The sequence below is a fragment of the Pteronotus mesoamericanus genome, unplaced genomic scaffold, assembly GCF_021234165.1.
Source record: "Pteronotus mesoamericanus isolate MK-2021 breed Mesoamerican mustached bat unplaced genomic scaffold, CSHL_Meso_final contig_27, whole genome shotgun sequence".
Classification (NCBI taxonomy): Eukaryota; Metazoa; Chordata; class Mammalia; order Chiroptera; family Mormoopidae; genus Pteronotus; species Pteronotus mesoamericanus.
This window is the reverse complement of record NW_026555115.1, coordinates 21,664,652-21,689,251: the sequence shown is the minus strand read 5'-3', so window position 1 is coordinate 21,689,251 and position 24,600 is coordinate 21,664,652. Positions and strand designations below refer to the sequence as shown.

The 24,600-nt window shown below is 38.1% G+C and overlaps 1 protein-coding gene across 5 annotated transcripts in view; it reads right to left on the bottom strand.

Moving 5' to 3' along the window:
* The window catches only part of PCYT1A (phosphate cytidylyltransferase 1A, choline), a 74,006-nt gene that overhangs the window by 8,956 nt on the left and 40,450 nt on the right, over nucleotides 1-24,600 (bottom strand). For all 5 annotated transcript variants that reach the window (XM_054575140.1, XM_054575141.1, XM_054575145.1 and 2 more), the window contains 3 exons: nucleotides 7,442-7,541; nucleotides 941-1,057; nucleotides 167-318 (listed from right to left, as the gene is read on the bottom strand). In XM_054575140.1, coding sequence (XP_054431115.1) covers nucleotides 167-318; nucleotides 941-1,057; nucleotides 7,442-7,541 — 369 coding nt within the window. The remainder of the gene's footprint in view (nucleotides 1-166; nucleotides 319-940; nucleotides 1,058-7,441; nucleotides 7,542-24,600) is intronic.

Sequence of the window (24,600 nt, the reverse complement as noted above, 5' to 3'; positions counted from 1 at the left end):
AGGGATGACTATTATTAGTAGTAACATCACTGTCATCTCCTCTATATGAAATTTACATAGAAGGTAGAAGTAAAGTAAGGCTAATGGAAAACTACCAACTACCAAAAGCCCTGAGAGTTGAAAGAATTCTGGAACAGGGAATGGGGACATGTGCTCCGTTTCTTACCCGGTGTTCTGCCAGGAACTCTGGAGTCAGGGTCCAGGGGGCATTCCTCACCACCTCATCCACATAGCGGCAGTGCTGCACTGCATCGTAGCGCTCATTTTCATTCATCACTGTGAAGCCTTTGAAGTTGTGTGTTAGCTCATCGCTGCAAACTGAGTTCATCATATCAGAAGGTTGTTAGTCAAAGCCCTCTATGCTTAACCACTCCTCAGTCACCAACCTCTCCCATTCCGTGGGACTGTAACCTTTCTCCCCACCCAGGGAAAAATCTTCTAGAGGTCATGCGGTCCAGGTAACAATACTTTTTCTAATCCAAAAAAACACCTTCAGAAGCAACACTCACTAAATAATATGTTCACACTTTGGTGAAGAGAGGCTCCAACAGGACTAACCTCTTTGCCTTTGAAATAAACCTACTGTGCATTAGTGCGTCAATTAAGTTTTAAAAAATGTTTTCGTAGGATATTTTTATAAGACTGGACTGGATCACATAATATTTGTGAAGCTGAATTCTGTAGTTCAGCTGATTCAAAATGATACACTGAAATCCAGAGAAAACGTCATTCTTAAATGGGTAAGAGGAGTCTCCCATGACTGCAGACACTCAGCTAGAAACAATAAGATAAACCCTGACATTTAAGGTCAGTGAGCTTAGAACTTCTCTCTCCAGGTTTTATATAGCATGTTTTAGAGAGGCCGTACTATATCCCTCACTTAAAAGCCAAAACAAGAGCCAATACACTCAGGTTATAAAGATAAAAGATGTTTTCTTACCTCCCACAATGAGGTATGTATTAGGGAAAAGGTTCTTTGCTTGCATCAGAGCCCGGGCATGACCAGAATGAAATAAGTCAAATATTCCATCTGCATAAACTCTTACAGGTCGCTCACCTAAATCCAAAAGAAAATTTTTCACAAAATTACACTGATTCAATATCTCATATTTGGCAAATTGGAAATGGTGCTGTGTGACGGCTCCATCCTTGCATATCCCTCTCTCAAGGTGTTCTCTGGTTAGTCACATTAATTTGGGGATTGTGAGGAATGACATCACAGACACTGTTGGCTACAAAGACTCTTCTGATGTTATATCCATGAACTCTCTTTGTTAGAGTGGTGGTACCAAACTGCTCAGGTAATTGGACTTCATGATTGCTTTTTCTTAAAGTTAGTTTAGAAGTGAAAGGGAAGAGTTATACTACAGATAAATCCAAAACTTCAAAATCTTCCCCTTAAGCTTATGTTTAAACTTCAGTTACATAAAAACAGAATATAGTTATACTATAATCTGGCTGGTTGCTCTCTCATTTTCAAGCTGCCTTGAATACTAATGACTAATGCTTTGCTTTGAAAATAAACCTCCCTACTATTGCCCAGAGAGTAAGGAGTGATTCTGAAAGGAGAGATTAAGAAAGAAGGAAGGTAAGTACTAGTTATCAATTTATTGCTTCTCAGTCCCAGATTCACCCTCAATACCTGCTCTGGGATAACAGGTGGAATTCCTTCAAGCACTCCTCCCTTTTTTAAAAAAAGATTTTATTTATTTTTAGAGAGAAGGTAAAGGAGGGAGAAAAAGAAGGAGAGAAACACTGATGTGTGAGAGAAACATCAATCAGTTGCCTCTCACATGCTCCAACCGGGAAACAGGCCTGCAACTCAGGCATGTGCCATGACCAGGAACTGAACTGGTGAACTTTCACTTTGCTGAATGATGCTCAACCAACTGAGCCACACCAGTCAGGGCCACGCATTTCTCCTTGATAGAGCGCATGATGTTATACTTTCTCAGCAGAGAGTGATATACTATTTATATAAGATTTAAAAATTGAACATAAATATTTTAGGACTTTATATTAGAGGTTTTCCTCCCCTCCATTAGTGAGAAAACAGCCGACTGTCCATTTATTTTTCATGGTAGTGGACTATGAAAGAAAAGCCAGGAAATGATCTCTTGGGGCACAAGACTAATTCCAAATCCAAATAAATACACTGAGAATGAAATTGATACAATGGTTCATCATGCTTCAAATGATAAATCTATTGAGTCCCAGTAACATGTTCCCACTATGTGAAGAAAGAAAAAGCTTTTTCACTACAGCAGCAGAAAGAGTTAGGAGCACATACATCACTCTGGGAAAAAAGGCCAGAGTCTTATCAGACCATGCCACACTGAAAGTGGGAATAAGATACCTCTCTCTCCTGTCCTGCGAATCAAGAAAATGAATCAAGGGGGAGGAAACTGGTTCTCAGGAAGCTTATGGACTTTTATTTCCAGATCACTTTATCCATAAGCAAGTAGCTTTTAAACTGAGAAATCATACTTTGCTGATATAAACTGATACAATTTACGATGGGCAATTAGGCACTATCTCATCAAAAGTCAAATGACAAATGCTTATACACTTTGGCCCAACTATTCCAATTCTAGGAATTTATCCCACAGGTATATTTGCAAAAATATATGTTATTCACTGCAGCATTGTTTGTAATAGCAAAAGTTTAGAAACAACCTAAATTTCAATAGAACATTGACTATACCATGATACACCCATCAAAAGAGTGGGAGAATATATATACTATTTGCTGAGGATACCCACAAGAAATTGGTAAAACTTTTGCCCATAAAAGGGATACTGGGCAGTTGTTAGACAGTGGTGAAAGGAAGGCATTTCACTCTATACACCTTTTTGTACTTTATGAATATTAGGCATGGGAATGAATTAATTTTATAATATAGGAAATAAAATGTTTAAATAAAATACATGTACCAAGACAATGAAAAACTGAAAAATAAAATGATGGACTAAAAAGTCAGAAAGGTTATAGCTCACGCTTGCCAACTATCCTCTTTCCTCTGTACTTTTAACCTCTTTAAGCCTCAGTTTCCTCAGCTATAAAACAAAGCAAAACAAAACCAAACCAGGGTAGTATAATCTCTCATCTACATCCTAGAAATAATGACCATAAAGTAACTAACATACTTCCATCTTTCCCAAACAAGTCCAGAGTGGCTATGATCTCACTTTATTTGATCCTAAAAGATAAAGGATAGAATACAAAAATTAAGAGTAATTTTGTTTGTTTGTTTTTGTGTCTGCCATTAGTGTACACCAAGGGTAAAGTGAGGTTTCCTGAGACTGGAAATGGCATAGAATGCTGTTTGCCAGTAACTGATCATCCCATATCAGGCCACATCACCGCTGAATCCTTTTCTCAGACCAACCCCAGATGTGCTTCTTGCCCTCTGCAGTGTTTCCCCAGCCTCCCAACTTCTCAGCTCCCTCTGACTTTACCCCATGTCTTTTATGAATCCAGGCTGGTATGTTAACCAAACGGCCAGAAGGGGCCACTGTTAAACTAGAAAATCTAAGGAGAAAACACAAGTTATCCATTCTTTCACCAAGTGCTTATTGGCCAGGATAATTGTACCATCCCTATGATTTACATCTGTTGTCTCAGTATATTATTAAGAGCAAACCCTTTCACTCTCTAAATGGTTCTGATATGGATTATAAATTACAGTCCTGCACTACTGCTTGGCTAAGTCACTAGGTGTTCTTTAGGCCAAACAGACCTGGGTTTCAATTTAATGTCTCTTTTGATATAGTCTCTCAAATACCTATCACCAAAACATTTTGTCCCTAAGAGATTTTCAGTGCCCTTCAGATTCTGCTTTTTCTTCCTTTCTCTAAGAGAACACATCACTGATTTTTTTTTTTCATCTTTCGAAAGAGATAACCTCATCTCTCAAGACATATTTGTTGGTTTTTTTTCTTCTGGGTAGTGAGTTTTCTCCTAGACTATACAAACTTCCCTCTTGTACTCCCTTAACCTCCTGAGTGAAAACCTGGGAGCGGAGGGGGGAATGCTCCTTTGTACCAATTTTTGTTTAAAAATCACCATGGTATGTGTATGTAGATTTATTACTGGTTTATCCATTGTCCAGCACTGGCATGAATTTAGTCAGTTATTTGGCTATTTAAAAGGCAAAAGATTTATATGATCTGAAGAGAAACCAGAGTATTGGCTATTTAATATCAAACTGAACAGACATAACGAGATATAGGAGAAACACTGGAGACAGAATTAGACTGGCCAACTTTATAGGCTATTCCGTGACTATCTATACAACCTAAAACACAATCAATTGGTCGATGGTCTTCTATTGCTAATAACTAATGTCTATGAAGAGCTGCATCACTCCATGGTGAAAAGAACACAAAGATGGAAAAACTTAGGTTTTAGCTTCAATTCTATCACTAATTACTTGTTTTACTGTAGAGGAGCCTTTAGTTCTAAGTTTCTATGGACCCTAATTCCTTCATGTATATAATAAAGAGAATATAAAGTATATTATCTCAAAAATAAACTACCTGTAAATTTACATTACTCTAAAATTTTTTTAAATTAGATTTCTGCCCTGGCTGGTGTGGCTCAGTGGGTTGAGCGCCAGCCTGCGAATCAGAGGGTCACTGGTTCTTTTCCCAGTCAGGGCACATGCATGGGTTGCCGGGCCAGGTTTCCAGAGGGGGGCATGCAAGAGGCAACCACACATTGAAGTTTCTCTCCCTCTCTTTCTTCCTCCTTTCCCTTCCCTCTAAAAATAAATAAAATCTTTTAAAAAATAAAATTACATTTATTGGTTAGTGCTTGTTAATTATATGAGCTTCTAAACTTGTCAAAAGTATATCTACACACATATACATTTTATGTATCACAAGTGGTATGGGTATAGTAGCAACAAGCTGGGTACCATAGTTAACATGATTGGCTCTGAGACAGGTACTGTATTCTGAATGTGTGTCATCAGAGAGTGCATGAGCAGTTCTTGCCTTCAACAGACTCTACTATCACATCTGAATGTGACCCTTGAACACGTTGGTGGCATTTTGAAATTTGACCTGCCACCATTACACCCTGTTACATATAGCCTCTTTTATCATGTTGTCATTTTACCTGCACCAGTAGCTTTGCCTATTACTCCAGCAAGAGGAGCCAAACCCAAAACATTGCATCATGTATCAGAAGGGTTGTAATCAACATGTATAAAACTTTTTCAAAGGAAAACATTCTCTAGGATTTTGAGAACCCAAAAAACTCTACGCCGTATAGTCAAGATATAGTCCAGGGGTTTGGGGATCCCTGGCTTAACATTGCCCAGTATCCATTTCTATTTGTATTTTACTATTCCTCAACCAGAACAGAATGAAGAAATAAGAATTCAGAAAAATAAAGAGAGAGTTAGGAACCTCTGGGACAACTTTAAATGTTCCAACATCTGAATCATAGGGGTGCAAGAAGCAGAAGAGGAAGAGCAAGAAATTGAAAGCATTTAAAAAAATAACGGGGAACTTCCCCAGTCTGGTGAAGGAAATAGACTTCCAGGAGATCCAGGAAGCTCAGAGATTCGGAAAGAAGTTGGACCCAAAGAGGAACACACGAAGACATATAATTAAATTACTCAAGATTAAAGATAAGGAGAGAATCTTAAAAGCAGGAAGAGTTACTTACAAAGGAGATCCCATAAGACTATCAGCTGATTTCTCAAAAGAAAACTTACAGGCAAGAAGGGGCTGGAAGAAGTATTCAAAGTCATGAAAATCAAGGACCTACATCCAAGATTACTCCATCCAGCAAAGCTATTATTTTGAATGGAAGGGCAAATACAGTGCTGCTCAGATAAGGTCAAGTTAAAGAAGTTCATCATCACCAAGCCCTTATTATATGAAATGTTAAAGGGAGTTGTCTAATAAAAAGAAGATCAAAACTATGAACAGTAAAATGACAACAAACTCACAACTATCAACAACTGAACCTAAAAACAAAAACAAACTGAGCAAACAACTAGAACAGGAACAGAAACATAGAAAAGGAGATCACATGGAGGGTTATCAGCAGGGAGGGGGATTGGGGAGAATGCGGGAAGAGGTACAGGGAATAAGCAGCATAGTTGGTAGGCACAAAATAGACAGGGGGAGGTTAAGACTAGTACAGGAAATGGAGAAGCCAAAGAACATATATGTACGACCCATGAACATGAACTAAGGGTGGTCGAGGGAATGGTGGAGGGAGGGGTGGGTATTGGGCAGAGGGGGATAAAGGGGATAAAAAAAATGGGACAACTGTAATAGCATAATCAATAAAATATAGTTTAAAAAAAAAGATTTGTGGCTATAACCAATTCTTATTCCCTAGTGCTTGCCTGGGTTTGAATCCAGACCTATGTTTACACAGTAGACAAAATACTTACCAGAGTAACTGGAAGAAATAAAAAAGAATTAAAAAAAAAAGAGAATTGAAGAATTTATTAGGAAGTAAGGACAGCTGCCTATAAGACTCTGTCTCTCTAAGTGTTCATGGAAGTTCCAATTTAGGATGACCCCTAAAACCAATTGCCCGAAACAAGAGTATCTAGATTACATATATTGTGTAAACTAAGGACACAAATAAAGAGTATGACCTTTGATAATAATGTCTTAAAAAAACAGGAAAAGTATAATATTAATAAAGATAAAGTTAAATGATGAGCATCTCCAAAGTTAGGATTTTTTTTTGTCCTCTATGATCAACATCATCAAATAAAATAAAAGCCCTGGCTGGTGTGGCTCAGTGGATTGAGTGCCAGCCTGTGAGCCAAAGGGTCATTGGTTCAATTCCCAGTCAGGGCTCCCACCTGGGTCGCAGGCCTGGTCTCCAATTGAGGGTGCGCAAGAGGCAACCACACATTGATGCTTCTCTCCCTCTCTTTCTCCCTCCCTTCCCCTCTCTCTGGAAATAAATAAATAAAGCCTTTAAAAAAAAACAAAAACCCCAGCATCATAGCTAGAGTACTCACTGATAGGCAGATTTGGGGAGCAATTCTGAAGGTTATTAAAAATGTGACAGATGGCCTGACATATTATTTGGACCTTTATAAAAATAGACAAGATTAAAATCCAGCTCAGGCTAATATCTTATTGTCTCTGCTCCGCTATAACTCATAACTATGACAACAGCCCAGGAAGCAAGTGTGTACTACATATCTTAAAGCTGCAACAACATCCTGGGAAACAAGTGCATCATAATAATAAGGAAAAAAATGAAATTTTATGGTGTATAGTTATCGTCCTAAAAGAACAGCAAGGGAGATAGAAGAAACTTATCCCCCTTTTCGCAACTAGCCTTTATAGGTAAACTGAGGGAAGAATAGAAAAAGTAGGTATATATTTGATAAATACAACTAAATGCTAAAAACCAGTAATAGCAAAACAACAAAATAACTGGGCATTTACTTACAAGGAGTTCCTCTGCTGGCTTCTTCCATAGTTACCCTGACATAGGGTTTACTAAAGTCTACTTCAATTTCATCAGAAAAAGGAGCTGGCTGCCGTAAGCCCTTAAAAGAGGAAAGTGAAGGAGGGAAAAGTTAAATTCAATGGTACAAACTGAAATACTCAAAATATGACAGCATTAAAGAACAATATTGATTTTAGTCAGTATGCAGTGACTAAAATTCCTCCTAGAAATTCATAACACAAAGAAGAAGAAAAAGAAATTCCCAAATGTCAAGTCAAAGTGGCAACCTTTTACCAAATGGGTACTCGGTCTCAAAAATAAATGTCTTGCTGGTGATTTCAGGATAAAGACTGAGCAAGGTGGCTGGGAACAATCCCAACTAACTGGGTGCAGAATGGAGGCTCCTCTATGCATAGCAGAACTAGCCAACCCTGTTCTATGTGTCTAAATTGCCAACATTCATAAGTGCATTTCAAATTGCTTCAACTAAGGGGCTAGAAAGACACACAGCTCCTGTACACTTTACTGAGTACAATTACCACTGTGTAAGTCTTTGCACTGTAAGTATGTTCTAATGTTCATAACAGCCCTGCGAAGCAAGTAGTACAATAGTTTGGTATCCTCAATTTAAAGATGAGGAAAACAAAATTCAGAGAAGTTATATCAATTATATGCAATTACTTAGAGGCAAAGCTGAAATAAGGCAGGTATGGTCTTTCCTTTAAAAAGGAAAGCTTTATTCAAGAGTTTTTGTTAACTTTATTCCTATATTTTATTCTATTTGATGCTATTGTGACTGCAACTGTTTTCTTAATTTTATTTTTGGATTGTTCCTTGCTAGTGTGTGTGTGTCTGTGTGTGTAATTTCAGTTCTCGTATATTGATCTTATGGCCTATGACTTTGTCGAACTCAATGATTAATTTAGCAGTTTGGTAGATTCCTTAGGACCCTCTACATATGAGAGGATGTCGTCTGTGAATAAAGACAACTTTTCTTATTCCTTTCCAAACTTGATTACTTTAATTTCTTTTCGTTGTCCCTTCTTGCACTAGTTGGAACCTCTAGTCCAATGTCGAATAGAACTGGGAAGGACAAATATTCTTGCCTTCTTCCCAGTCTGAGGCAATCTTTCACCATTAAGTATTTTGTTATCTGCAAGTTTTTTGTAGATGCACTTTATCAGATTGAAAAAGCTCCCTTCTCTTTGCAGTTTGTTGAGAGTTCTTATAATAAACAGGTGCTGGATTTTGGTTTTGCCTTTTATTAATTATGGTGTATTAAAATAATTATTTTAATATGTTAAACCAACCTTGAATATCTGAGTGAAAACCCTCTTGGTCATATTCTAATAAATCATTTTATATGCTCCTAAATTCAATTTGTTAATATATTAAGAAATTTGTGTCTTAAGTTTGTGAGGGATTTTGAACTATAATTTCTTGTGCTGTTTTTCCTAGCTTTGATATCTGGCCTTATAAGGTAGGTTAGTAAGTGTTCTCTTCTCCACTATATCCTGAGAGTATTTGTATAAGATTGATATTTTTTCTTCCTTAAATGTTTAATAGCATTCACCAATGAAGGCATCTAGGTCTGGACTTGTCTTTGCAGGAAGACTTTTAAAAACTAATTCAAGTTTTTTTTTTTATTTGGGATAAGTCTATTTACATTTTCTACTTCATTTTGGATCAGTTTTGATAATTTGTCTCTTTCTAGGAATTTGTCTATTTCACCTAAATTGTCAAAATTATGAACACTTTCATAATATTCCCTTACAACCCCTTTAATTTCTATCAGGCTGCAGTGATCCCTTAGAATTTTAAATTCTAAACAGGTCATATCCTGATTGGGCTAAATCCAGAAGCCAGGAAGACATTGTTTTGTCCTGTTTTCAGATAAGGATAGATTTTTAAAATTGTTTTAAAATTAAAAGTTTTCTTTTTAAAATCACTTATATAAGTTTAGTTTAAAATATACTAAAGCTATAAAATAAGCAAAAACATGCATTTTTAGATGCATTTTATCCTTTTAAAAACATTTTTAAAAAGAGGTAAGAATAGACCAAGGACCCAAATGTGCAATTTTCTGACATTATTTGTGATTTTCCTAGCATAGAGAGAGCAATTTACCCTCTAGAAGTTAGCATGCAAAGAATCACTACAAGTATATGCTATTCACAAAAAAATACATATTCTATGATTTCATCTATATGAAGTTCAAAAACAAACAAAGCTAATAAAAAATAGAAGTCAGAGGACAAAGAGAAAATTTGGGAAAAGAGGATACTAACTAGCAGAGGACATGAGAAAGCCTTCTGGGAGTACTGGTGATTACACATGTAAACATTTGCTGAGCTGTACTATTAAGGTTTATGCACTATTCTATACGTAATACCTCAAGAAACAGATGATATTCAGCCATAAAAAGGAATGCAGTACTAATGCATGCTACAACATGGAAAACACTATGCTAATTGAAAGAAGCCAGCCACAAAAGACCATTTATATGATTCCATTTATATGTAATGTCCAGAATAGGTAAATTTTAGACAGAAAGTAGATTAGTGTTTACATTGGACTGGGAGGGTTGAGGAGGAATGACTACTGACGGGTACAGGGTTTCTCTCTGGGGTGATGAAAATGTTTTAAAATGGGTAATATGATGGTTGCACAGCTCCGTGAATATTCTAAAAACCACTTGGTTGTATATTTTAAATGGGTATTGAATTATAACAGTATATGAATTATATCTCGAATAAAGTTGTTTTTTACATATGTAAAATATAAAAACATACAGGAGAACCCCAAAAACCCAGAATTTATAAAATTGTGTATTTATTCTTACATATTTAAACTTCAGTCACCTTCAAAATACTCTCCATTTGATGTAATACCCCTATTGAGACGTTTTTTCCACTGCTCAAAAACAGTTTTTGAACTCACCAATTTTTGATGCTATAAGGCATTATAAGCATTATAAGCAAAGGCATTATAAGACGCTTCTCCCATTTTTTGTTTGACCTCTTCCACATCAGCAAAACATTTCCCTTTGAGAATTCTTTTTACACGGGGAAACAAAACAGAAGTCACTCAGGGCGAGATCAGGTGACTAGGAAGGTTGGGGCACGGTATCATGCTGTTTTTTTGATCAAAAACTTTTGAACACTCAGCAGAGCGTGGGCAGGTGTGCTCGTAAATCACCCATCATGAAATGGGCAAAGGCACTGAAAAAGTCTTCAAAAATAATTCACCAAAGCTGAACACTGCCACTCACAACAATCACAGCTGGTACAAGAGATACAGATGGATTCGCAGAACATACATCTAGCAGGGGAAGCCTATACTACAATGGGCCCACCCTCCAGAAGATAATTCTGGTTTTTTTAGGTCCTCCCTCATATATGAAAAAAATAGGAAAATATACGATTATCAATAATAACGTGTTGGCAGCAGAAATGGCATCAGAAGTTAGATCTCAGTTCAGCAACCTTGGTACTTGAGTTCTGGCTAAGAAAGAATTCAAAGCCAAGACTCCAACTATAAGAAAAAGTTTATTTAGCAAGTCACAGAGGTAGAAGACATGAGCTGTAGAAGAAATGGGCTCAGGAAATACGTTGCAGAGGCAAGAGAAGCGGCCCTTGGAACTTAGAAGAAAGAAAGGAGGCAAGGAAAATGCCCTAGGGGTGCATGGGGAAAGGAGTGGGTTTGCTCTAGAGAGCAGCTGGGTCCTCCATCCTAAGAGCTTTTAGGGAAGGTCCCAGAGGAGGATCTCAATAGAATATTCATCAGCTTTCCACCTGTGTCTTTTCAGGTCATGGTCTTTACTGACTGGTCAGTACCAGGGCAGGGGGCCCTTAGTCAATGTAGCTGGTCTTAATGTCAGCCACCATGTCACTTGTCTGATTTTGCTGTTTTTTCTGAGCCCGGAACTGAAACATGGCTGAGACCTAGATATAATTGATGCAGATCAGAACTTCAGTGTCTTGGGGGTTTTAATGCTTAGGGCTATTCTCTGGCCCCTTTGTTCACTTCCCCTCTAAGCGGGTCTAACCCACATGACTAGCAACATGCCAGAGGAGGAAAGGGAGGGTCTGAACCATATGACCAGAGATATGAGAGGTCAGAGGTCTAAGCCGCAAGACCAGTGATATGCTAGGGGAGGAAAGGTTACCCTGGGTGGGGCAAGGTCCTTGTTTTTCCATTTTTGCTTGTTACGCACCTGGGGCTTTCCACTTTGCTGACCTTCTGAATCTGGCCCATCATCCTTGCTCTGCTCAAGCTTGTCTAGCTGCCTGCACATGTAAATAAAAGACCAGCCTTACTGTGTCCCTGAAAGTTATTACCAATGGTATGCTGAGATTTGGTTGTTAAATGCTGAGGAATTTTGTGGACCAGCTATTAAATCATTCCTAGTTTAAAATCAACCACAGAAATCGGCAAATGCTACATATCAAGAGGTGTTTTTCCCCCCTCAGTAATAAGCCAGTTTACCAGGACACCACTGGTTATTTTGCATACTTAGAAATAGATCAGTTCAGAGGTTATTATAGGGAGAAGGACATGGACTTAGGAATTTTTCCATTAATGTTGCAGTGGGAGTAGAAAAGGTGACAGATAAAAGACTTTGTGAAGGAAGAATAGGTAGGATATGGTAAAAGGACAAAATATTGACACCTGAGAAAGAGTTTACAATAATTGAGATTTTAATCTGAAGAAAATAAGCTTGTGGTACCATTACCAGGAATAGAGAAATTTTAAAAGAAGGAGTTGAAATCAAAGAAAGTGAGAACTGAGAAAAGTCTTTGAATTTGAAGATTCAAATTACTAGAGACTTTCTAGAATGTATTAGTGATAGTCAGAATACCAGTGCCTTTAAGAAAACTGGAAGACAAGGAAATAAATTAGTAATAATATCTCAAAAGAGACGTGTGACCATAAAAATGTGAAAAACAGAAAGGTATCTAGAGGGGACAGAAGGGTTTTTAATTAAGGAGATTTGTACATATCTAAGACAGAAGAAAAGGAGTCAATGAGTTGAAAATACTGGAAAAGGAAAAAACAGAGAATTGAGGAAGGAAGAGGCTAGAAGAATGGCAGGAAATGGCCTCAAAGGAGAAATGGCCCTCAAAGGGGAAAGGTGTTAGCTCTAGAAATAAGAAGGATCACATTTTCATTTTTCTAAAAGCAAAAGAGGAAATAATCAAGATTAGAGCAGAACTGAATGACATAGAGACAAAAAGAACAATTCAAAGGATCAACCAATCCAGGAGCTGGTTCTTTGAAAAGATAAATAAAATCGACAAGCCTTTAAGCAGACTCGTCAAGAAAAAAAAGGAGAGGACCCAAATTAATAATATCAGAAATGAAAGAGGAGAAATAACAACTGATACCACAGAAATACAAAGGATTGTCAGAAACTACTATGAACAATTATATGCCAAGAAATTTGAAAGCCTTGATGAAATGGACAAATTTCTAGAAAAGTATAATCTTCCAACACTGAAGGAGGAAGAAACAGAAAGCTTGAACAGACCGATAACAGCTGGAGAAATTGAAGCAGTCATCAAGAAACTCCCGGCACACAAAAGCCCTGGGCTGGACGGTTTCACAGGAGAATTTTACAAAACATTTAAGGAAGAGCGAACCCCTGTCTTTCTCAGACTATTCTAAAAAATCCAAGAGGAGGGAAGACTCCCAGACTCTTTTTATGAGGCCAGCATCACCCTAATTCCAAAATCAGATAAAGACCCTATAAAGAAAGAAAACTACAAGCCAATTTCACTGATAAACAAAGATGCTAAATATTGGTAAACCACATCCAGCAATACATTAAAAAGATTATCCACCGTGATCAAGTGGGATTCATCCCAGGGATGCAGGGATGGTTCAATATATGCAAGTCAATAAACGTAATACATCACATAAACAAAAGGAAAGGCAAAAACCACATGATCATCTCGACAGATGCAGAAAAAGCATTCGATAAGGTACAGCACCCTTTTATGATCAAAACACTCAGCAAAATGGGAATAAATGGGACATTCCTCAATGTGATAAAGGCCATATATGAAAAACCTACAGCCAACATCATACTCAATGGGCAAAAACTGAAAGCTTTCCCACTAAGATCGGGAACACGACAAGGATGTCTGCTTTCACCGCTTCTATTCAACATCGTATTGGAAGTCCTAGCCACAACGGTCAGACAAGAAAAAGAAATAAAAGGCATCCAAATAGGAGAGGAAGAAGTAAAACTATCATTATTTGCAGATGACATGATAGTGTACATAGAAAACCCTTGTAGACTCCACTAAAAAACTCCTCAACCTAATAAGTGAATTTGGCAAAACAGCGGGATACAAAGTCAATATTCAGAAATCAAAGGCATTTTTGTACACCAGCAATGAAATAGAAGAAAAAGAAATCAGAAAAAGAATACCATTTGATATAGCAAGAAGAAAAATAAAGTACCTAGGAATAAATTTAACCAAAGAGGTAAAAGACCTGTATGCAGAAAACTATACAACATTGAAGAAAGAAATTAAGGAAGACACAAATAAATGGAAGCATATACCATGCTCATGGATTGGAAGAATTAATATCATCAAAATGTCCATAATACCCAAAGCAATTTACAGATTCAATGCAATCCCTAATAAAATATCAATGACGTATTTCACAGAAATAGAACAGACATTTCAAAAATTTATATGGAACCATAAACGACCCCAAATAGCTGCAGCAATTTTGAGAAAGAAAAACAAAGTAGGAGGGATCACAATACCTGACATCAAACTATTTTACAAAGCTACTATACTCAAAACAATCTGGTACCAGCACAAGAACAGACCCATAGACCAGTGGAACAGAATAGAAAGCCCAGAAATAAACCCAGGTCTATATGGGCAACTAATATTTGACAAAGCAGGCAGAAGCATAAAGTGGAGCAATAATAGCCTCTTCAACAAGTGCTGTTGGGAGAGCTGGACAGCTACATGCAAAAAATTGAAATTGGATCCTCAGCTGACACCATACACAAAAATAAACTCAAGATGGATAAAAGATTTAAATTAAATATAAGTCGCAACACTGTAAAAGTCCTAGAGGAGAACATTGGCAGGAAACTCTCAGATATCCCACGCAGCAATTTTTTCACTGATATGTCTCCTAAAGCAAGGGACATAAAGGAAAGAATAAACAAGTGGGACCTCATCAAAATAAGAAGCTTCTGCATGGCAAATTAAAACATCAGCAAAATTAAAAGGAAGCCAACTGTATGGGAAAATATATTTGCTAATGATACATCAGATAGAGGCTTGATCTCCAAAATATATAAAGAACTCACTTGACTCCACTCCAAGAAGACAAATGATCCAATCAAAAAATGGGCAAAGGACCTGGGCAGACGCTTTTCCAAGGAAGAGATACAGAGGGCCCAGAGACATTTGAAAGGATGCTTGGTGTCACTAGCCATCAGAGAAATGCAGATCAAAACCACAATGAGGTACCACCTCACACCAGTCAGAATGGCCATCATAAACAGATCAACAAACAACAGGTGCTGACGAGGGTGTGGAGAAAAGGGAACCCCAGTACACTGTTGGTGGGAATGCAGACTGGTGCAGCCACTGTGGAAAGCAGTGTGGAATTTCCTCAAAAAGCTGAAAATGGAACTGCCTTTTGATCCAGTGATTCCCCTGCTGGGACTATACCCTAAGAATCTCAAAACGCCAATTCAAAAGAATCTATGCACCCCAATGTTCATAGCAGCACAATTTACAATAGCCAAGTGCTGGAAGCAGCCTAAATGCCCATCAGTAGTAGATGATTGGATCAACAAATTATGGTACATTTACACAATGGAATACTACGCAGCAGAAAGAAAAAAAGAACTACTACCCTTTGTGACAGCATGGATGGAACTGGAGAGCATTATGCTAAGCAAAATAAGCCAGGGGGTGAAAGACAAATACCATATGATCTCACCTATAAGCGGAACCTAACCAACAAAACAAAGATGCCAGGAAAAGAAGACCAGCCAAACTGAAAAAAAAAAAAAAAAGAAAGAAACCAACAGAGACAAGAAGGAAGGAGGGACGGGTGGGCGGGGGGAAAAGGAAGGGAAGGGGCAAGTCAAGGAACATATAGCAAGGACTCATGGACAAAGCCAAAGTAGGGAAAGATTGAGGGAGGGAGAAGAGGGGAGGGGGGGGAGGGGGGAGGGGGGCTGGTGGAGGTAAGACGGAGACAAATGTATTTGAAAAAATAAATTAATTAAAAAAATAAAATTTAAAAAAAGCAAAAGAAAGATAAGGTGATAAAAGAACAAAAGGATTAAAGTTGGAGAACTCGGATAAATATAAGGAAAAGATAAGAAGTGGTGAAGTCAACTTTGCTTGATTAGGATTCTTTTGTTGTTGCAGGCATTTCTTTTTAAAACTTTGTTTAGTTTGGTTAAAGAAACAGAAAAAAATCTAGAAGTTCTGTAGCTAGTTGGGTTGTGTCTTTGGTATTCCAGTTATAAAAAATAAAAGATGTTTGGCTATGCAAAAAAAAAAAAAAAGAACAATGTTGAATGTGAAAGAAGAAAGATACACAAACTTGTATCTGATGCCTTCAATTTTCTCAGTGTAATAGAAAAGGAAGTGAAGTTACTACGTATGAAGAACAGGTAGGTTGGAATGAGACTGAAAACTTGAGGAAAAACTAAAATATCTGGAATAGTTGTTGTGGGAAATGTACTAGAGCATTAGCAAATAATTAATAAGACTATTGAGCACTATATTCAAACTCAGGTCAGGCTAGATACTATAGTAGCCAAGTTAATGGGCCCAGGAAGAGAGGTAGTCCCTGGTGAATGGAAGGAAGAAAAAAGAGGAAGTAAAAAGTTAAGGAGACAAAGGGATCTGGACATTTTTCCAAAGAAGATATGCTAATGGCCAGAAAGCACATGAAAAGATGCTCAACAATATTAGTCATTATGGAAATACAAATCTAAACCATAAAGAGCTACCACTTCTTACCATTAGGATGGTTATAAGCAAAAAAGACAAGCAATAACAATAATGTCCAGCAGAAATGGGAACCTTCATACACTGCTGCTGTGAATGTAAACTGGTGCGCAGCTTTGGAAAACAGTTTTTCTAAATGTTGAATATAGAATACCATATGACCAAGAAATTATACTCCTAGATATATAACCAAGAAAATAAAAATTTGTTTTAAAAAGAACTTGTACATAAATAATGTTTGTAACAGCATTATTCACAATCACCAAAAATGAAAACAATCCAAATATCCATCAACTGATGAATGGATAAACAAAATGATAGGTCCATATGGAATATTATTCACTTATAAAAAGTAATGAAGTACTGGTACATGCTACCACCTAGATAGAAATTGGCCACGTATTATATGATTCCACTTATATGAAATGTCCAGAATTAGAGACAGAAAATAGATTTAATAATTGCCAGGAGGTAGAGGGCGAGGGGAATGGGGAGTGACTGCTGATGGGTAGGGAGTTTCTTTTTGTGGGGATGAATTTTTTGTGTGCGGAATTAGTGGTGAAAGTTGCACAACATTGAGAATATACTAAAAACAACTGTATTGTACACTTCAAAACAGTTAAAATAGTGAATTTTATCTCAATTTAAAAATATACATTAAGTATCCTATCTTTCATAACTCTCATTTCTTCAGTCTCTGTTGTAGTATACTGTGTACGTTCAAGAAGGTATACTTTCACTAGGTACATTCAGAAGGCAAATGCAGCTGTCTCTCCTGGCTAGGGTTTGTGCTGAATCAACTCCTCCTAAGTATAGAGAATGAAACCTAGGGTTCTTCAGCTACAGAAGATTAGCAAAATAGTTATCTCTCCAGGGTGGCCTCCAGTTAGAAAGTGTAATATTTTTATAAACACCCTGTTACTCTTGTCTCAGTTAGAGAATAATGCCTCCAGACATTAAGGCTTATAAAAGTAGGACTAAGTATTTCTACCTGTGTTATAAAATATACCTCCTTCATTTTAACCTCAAGAGAATCGTACTGAATAATATTGCTTTCAAGTCTTTTGACTGCCTGATAGTGAGGTATACATGAAAGGGAATGGTTTAATACTTAGATCTAACTCCCAGCTCTATCACTTAATAGCTGTAAAATCACAGCAAACTTCTAAAGCTTTCATTTCATCTTCTATAAAACAGAAAATACTACTATCTGCCCCACGAGGTTATTATGAGGATTAAATAAAAGAGCATATGCAAAGTAACTAGCATAATATTTCACATTTAGTAGGCACTCAACAAATTTAGTTTATCATCAACAATGTTAGCACATTTCCTCTTTCATTCTATGAACACAGGTTTCAATATGCCAACAAAATTAATGAAATTGTATTAATCTATGAAGTTAGCTTCTAAATGCTATATAAAGTTTCTAAACCTATGCCAATTATAACTAATATTGATCACCATCCCTTAAATTATAAATGATCTACTGAATGCAATATTGCTTCCATAAAAACTTTTTCCTGATTTTGTTCACATACATCAACACATTATTCCTCAAAATTCCAATGAAAAAGAAGAAATTCTGGTATCATTACTACTAGGGAAATGGAGATAACTCAAATAATGTAAGACTAGAACTTAATATTGCTTTCCAGTACTCTTTCTACGTCTAAGACTTCTTTTTCTTTCATTAAATTTTTTTAAATTTTTCAATTACAGTTGACATACAATATTATATTAGTTTCAGGTGTATAATCAAGTGAGTAGACATTTATATAACTTATGAAGTGATCATCTCAATAAAACTAGTACCCATATGGCACCATACAGAGTTATTACAGTATTACTGACTATATTCCCTGTTATATTTTTCATGCCTATAACTATTCTTTAACTACCAATTTGTGCTTCTTAATCCCTTCACCTTTTTTTTTTAATCTTCACCAAAGGACATTTTTTTCATTGTTTTTAGAGACAGAGGGAGAGAGAAAGGGAGAGAGAAAGATCAATGTAAGAGAGAAACATCAATTGGTTGCCTCCTGTACATGCCTGGACCAGGACTCAAACCAACAACCTAGGTATAAACCCTGACCAGAAAATGAACCCACAAACTTTCTGTTATGGGATGATACTCCAACTAACTGAGCCACACGGCCAGGGCACTTCACGTTTTTTACCCATCCCCCACCCCTTCCCATCTGTCAACTGTCAAAAATTTCTATTGGTTTGCTTGTCTATATTGCTTTTTGGATTCCACATATAAGTGAAATCATACGGCACTTGTCTTTGTCTTATTTCACTCAGCACAGTACCCTCTAGGTCCATCTATGTTGTTTCAACGGGCAAGATTTCATTCTTTTTTATGACTAAGTCATATTCCATTTTATACTCGTATATGCACCACTTCTTTATCAATTCATCTACTGTTGGACACACGTTGCTTCTGTATCTTGGCTATTGTAAATGATGCTGCAATGGACTTGTGGATGCATATATCTTTTCAATTTAGTGTTTTGGGTTTCTTTGAATTAATACCCAAAAGTGAAATTGCTGGGTCCTTTGTTTCTTGTTAATAGCCTTTGTTTTAAAGTCTATTTTTTCTGGTATGAGGATTGCTACCCAGCTTTTCTTTTCCTTTCCATTTTTATGAAATATCATTTTCCATCCCTTTACTTTCAGTCTGTGTGTCTTTTGATCTGAAGTGAGCCTCTTGTAGGCAGGATATGCAAGGGCCTTGTTTCCTTATCCATTCACCTACCCTATCTCTTTTAATTAGTGAATTTAATCTATTTGCATTTAAAGTAATTGTTAGATCCAATATGGCAGTGGAGGGAGGTGGAAGTTACACTCACCTCCTCCCAGGTCCAAACTGTAATTACAAATAAATTACAGAACAATGAACCTGAATAACCAACTGAAGACTAGCTGAACAGAAGTCTTATAACCAATGATTTACAAAAGAAGCCAAATCAAGACTAGTAGGAAGGACAGAGACATGAAAAGATCTGGCACTGCAACCACATATCTCAGCTGCAAAGGTTGAGACTCCTAACAGCATGGAATGTCAACCCTACAAAGGAATCTCAGCAGCCGGAAGCACCAGAGCCAAGAAGAGGAGCCCACATCACCCCTGGCCATAAAAATCAGTAAGGATTCTGTATGCCAGGGAGAAAAGGAGTCTTCAAGAAACCCAGGTGCCCTGTTAAAGGGCCAGTGCCAAATTCTCATACCCGGCCACTCACCCTGGGCTCCTGCAAAGAGAGGGCAGATTGGAGCAGACTGGAGTCTCGTAAGAACAAACTGGGCTGCATGGCTCCGGGGAGAGCTGAAGAGGCAGCAGTCTGGGTGCCTGTACTGGGTTCCTCTCTCACACCGCCCACAAACACCACCTTTCCTGGGTCAAGCACTCCCCTCCATATTGAATCAGCCTGGAGGAATGCACTAGCTCCACCAACCCAACTCCCTATCACCCTGCCCTACTGAGCTCATACCTCAGGGAGGAGACACCTGCATGGGCCCATGGTGTAGACTTTTTTGGAGGGCTCTTTATAGTAAACTTAGGGGTATCACAGACCGAGTTGTGTGTCTCTGGGGCAGGGGCCAGTTCCCCCCACCCCTAGCCAGACCAGTGCTTCTCCCGCCATGAAACATTCACTAGCCCCATCATCCCAACACCTGCTGGCCCTGGCCTGCTGAGCTCTCACCCTGCTGAGGAGTCAGATGGCTGTGGCCAGCTTGGACCCTTGGTGCAGACTCTTTTGAAAGCCTCCTGTGGAGGGAGAGATAGTCCTGTGGCACTACAGTGAGAGGCATGTTTCCTCCCATGCTCAACCCGCAATACCATTCCTGTGCAGAGAGCCCTCTCTTCACACAGCCAAATCTTGGTCTATTTGTGTCTGATGAACTCTGCTGTCCTCACCCTGATGACTCCAAGACCCCACCCAACCACAGAGGTCTACAGGCACTCAGTGAGTTGCAGCTGGCCTTGGTGTATGCTGAGACTTTGGCTGAATGGCCTCAGTCACAGCACTTGTGCTGAGTTTGAATCAATATTAATCTACCTCTACCTGGTGACTCAGTGGGAAGCTACTTCCTGCAACTTGTAAACTGCAAAAGACCATTTCAGCAACTTAGCCTAACAGCAAGCCAGAAAGTGGAGGCAGATCTCAGGGTACCTTGGGCCTTTCGCTGACGTACCCCCAATCTCAGTGCTGCTGGAAGCCAGCCTTGCTGCACAGCTTGGGCCCTTCCACACACGCCCAGGCCCAGCAGAGGTGGCTACAAACTGTGGATTGCTTTGGAGTTCCAAACAGGTAGCCCAGGGCTGGTAACAGGCAGCACCTGCACCAAAGTCCCTCCCAAGAGGACCTAGAACCAACACACCTGGTGATGGAACTCAGCCTCAACATCAGAGCACAACCCAATTAGCTTCACAAGCGGCACACCCAAAGGAAGATATTGGCAGGCACCAGAACCTGCTGGGGGGAATTCCAATTCATGAGGTCAGCCCCTGCACAGCAGTTTGTACACTGTGGTCAGGATCCTCATAGTAAGCCTAAGGGTCAACCCCGCCCATGGACGGGCCAATAGCAGCTACAACAGGAGGGTTCACATAATCTCCATTATGGACATTCCTGGAGCACCCAGCTCAGGCAATCAGGGAGACTGTGCCACTGAGCCCCACAGGACACCTATTATGTAAGGCTATCCCTACCAAGAATGGGAGGTCTAGCAGATCTAAATACCTAATATACAGAAACAATTACAAAGAGGCAGCCAAAATGGGGAGACAAAGAAACATGCCCCAAAAGAAAGAACAAGAGAAATCCCCACAAAAAGAACTAAATAAAATTGAGGCAAGCAACCTACCAGATACTGAGTTCAAAACGATGGTCATAAGGATACTTGACAAACTCAGGGGAGGAATGGAAGAACTCAATGAGAATTTAAAGAGACATTAAACATAAAAAAGGGCACAGAAACCATAAAAAAAAAGCCAGAAATGAAGAATACAATAACTAAAGTGAAGCCTACGCTAGAAGGAATCAACAGCAATTAGATGTACCAGAGAATCGAATCAGCAATTTGGAAGACAACATAGCAGAAAACACCCAGAGCAGCAAAAAGACAGAAGAATCCAAAAAATAAAAAATAAATGAGGATAGCTTAAGGGACCTCTGGGACAATATCAAGTGTACTAGCACCCACATCATCAGGGTACCAGATGGAGAAGAGAGAGAAAACAAGGAATTAAGAGCCTACTTGAAGAAATAATGACTGAAATCTTCCTTAACCTGGTGAAGGAAAAAGACACACAAGTTCAGGAATCACAGAGAGTCCCAAACAAGATGAAACAAAAGAGAACCACACCAAGATACATCATAATTAAAATGGCAAAGGTTAAAGACAAAAAATCCTAAAAGCATCAAGAGAAAGACAGCTCCCTAGAAGGGGACTCCCATAAGACTGTCAGCTGATTTCTCAACAGAAACTTTGCAGGCCAGAGGGACTGGTACAAAATATTCAAATTAATAAAAAGTAAGAACCTACAACCAAGATTGCACAGAAAAGCTGTCATCTAGAACTGAAGGACAGAAAAAGCACTTCCCAGATAAGAAAAAGCTAAAGGAGTTCATCACCACCAAACCAGTATTACGGATATGTTAAAAAGTCTTCTTTAGGAAGAAGGGAAAAAAATCCAAAAATATGAATAACAAAATAATAATAAACACATTACCTGTCAACAATTACTGTATTTTTATTTCATAATTTTCTTTTTCAATTATAGTTTATATTCAATATTATTTTGTATTAGTTTCAGGTGTACAGCATAGTGGTTAGGTAACCATATACTTTACAAAGTGTTCCCCACAATATTTCCAGTACCCACCTGGCACAATGCATAATTATTATAATATTATTGACTATATTCCATATGCTGTTTTCTTTATGCCCACACTGTCTAGGATCTTCTTGATATCTTTGGAGCTTGGGAGAGGCATTGCCCAGAGTGCAGCCAGCAAGTAGGAGGCAAAGTAGCACATCTCAGAGGTGGTGGAGAGGCGTTACATGTGCAACGCAAGAGGCAACAGTTTTGGAAAGCTCTTGTCCATTTCTTGAATTCCTACTCATCCTTCAAAGTTCAAGTAGGAAATAATCTCCTCAATGAAGCTTTTCAAAAATCACTGTCTGCACCCCTTGGTCAAAATTCTTCTATCCTTCTATTTGGCCTTTTTCATACTGTACCTTAATTATGTCTCTTTCCCCTATTTTTCTGTGAACTTCTTAAGGGCAAGGTCATCTTTTCATCTTTGTATCTCTAATTCTAGCAACTGGCACACAGAGGTTCTCAATATATGTTGATTGAAATGAGATTATGAGATCTCCATAGCAGAAATGTAGCCAATTTCCCCCAGAATTCAGGTACTTTGTGACATAGTCATACATATGATAAACATTAAGATAGGCTAATGTTTTATTCTTTGTAAATATGTTTGTGATCCTTTTGAATATACCTTTAGAAATATCTGTACCAGTAAATTCTTTATACTTATAAACAAACTAGCCATAAAAGTTATCCCTTAATTTTTCAACTCCTTTCCCACTCTTCTATCCATTTCATCTTGACCCATCAACCCAGCTACCTAATATTTGAGCTCTGAACCCTGGAACTCTACATTATGTTCACATGTCTCAGAGGGAAGGGCTTTCTTATCTTTACACTCCTAGTTACCTACTGCCATGTTGGCAAATTATAAATGTGTGATAAAATCTTGTCTGCTCAACCCAAATGTCAGCTAATGATTGTATAAATAAAATGTGGCATGTAATATATGCTGGCAGGCTATTAGCCAATAAAGAGAAATGAAGTACTGATACATGCTACAACATTAATAAATCTTGAAAATATGTCCAGTGAAAGAAGCCAGCCAGCAAAGACCACATATTGTATGATGCCATTTGTACGTAATGTTCAGAAGAGAAAAATCTATAGCGACCAAAAGTAGATTAATGGTTTCCAGAGGCTGGGGAGGTTGGAAGGAAATGGGGAATGATTGCTAACCAGGATGGGGCTTCTTTTTGGAATGATAAAAGTGTTCTAAAATTACCTGTGGTGATGGTTGCACAACTCTGTGAATATACTAAAAACCATTGAATTGTATAGTTTAAATTGGTGGATTATATGATCTCAATACAGCTGTTATTTTAAAAAATATCATTTGCTTTTGCTACAGAATTGAAAGGGGTTCAGGGACAGAAAGTACAGCCTTATATGACGGAGATGACAATTAAGTTTATTTAACATATACTCCTCATTAGGATCAGTCCAGCCAGTTGGGTGAGTCAATCTTTAACCCCATTCAAAATCGCCACTGTGAGCCAGAGAAGAATGTGGAATAGGTAACAAAAGTCACGAAACTGATTTGTGACGATGCAAAGTAATTTAAAGCATTGAGATTCCTCAGATTATAAGGACCAAAAAATTTAAGTCTTCTCAGAGCCCATTCCACTGAGACAAGACCTTCTTTGCTCTATTCCTGGGTACGTCGTTTGGCCGACAGTACCACCTACTTGGTCATAATCTGTCCCTACTACAAGTGAAATTGTTGAATTGGTGTCTACTACCATCTCCTTAATGTAAACCGTCTAAGAAACATTAAAAAAATTAACAATGTGCTGCTTTGTTGACTGCTGAGTCATTTTCTGAGTTTACTTGCTATAGTATGCAGAATAATGGCTCCCTAAAGATATCTATTTACATCTAAATCTCTAGAACATATGACTATGCTTTGCATGGCAAAAGGAGCTTTGAAGATATAATTAAATCAAAGGATTTTGAGGCAGGGAGATTATCCTGGATTATCCAGATGTGTCCAATGTAATCACGAGGGTCTTTATAAGTGAATAAGGGAGGCAAGAGAGTCAGAATCAGATGTGATGACAGAAGTCACGGTCAAGGTGATGGGATCGCTGGCCGGCACCATGAGCAGAGCAGTGTGGGCAGCCTCTAGAAGCTAGAAAAGGCAAAGACACAGATTTTCCCCTAGAACTTCCAGTCCTGTCGACACTTTGATTTGACCACCCTGAGACTCATTTCAGTCTTCTGACCTCCAGAACTGAAAGACATATCTGTATTGTGTTAGCCCA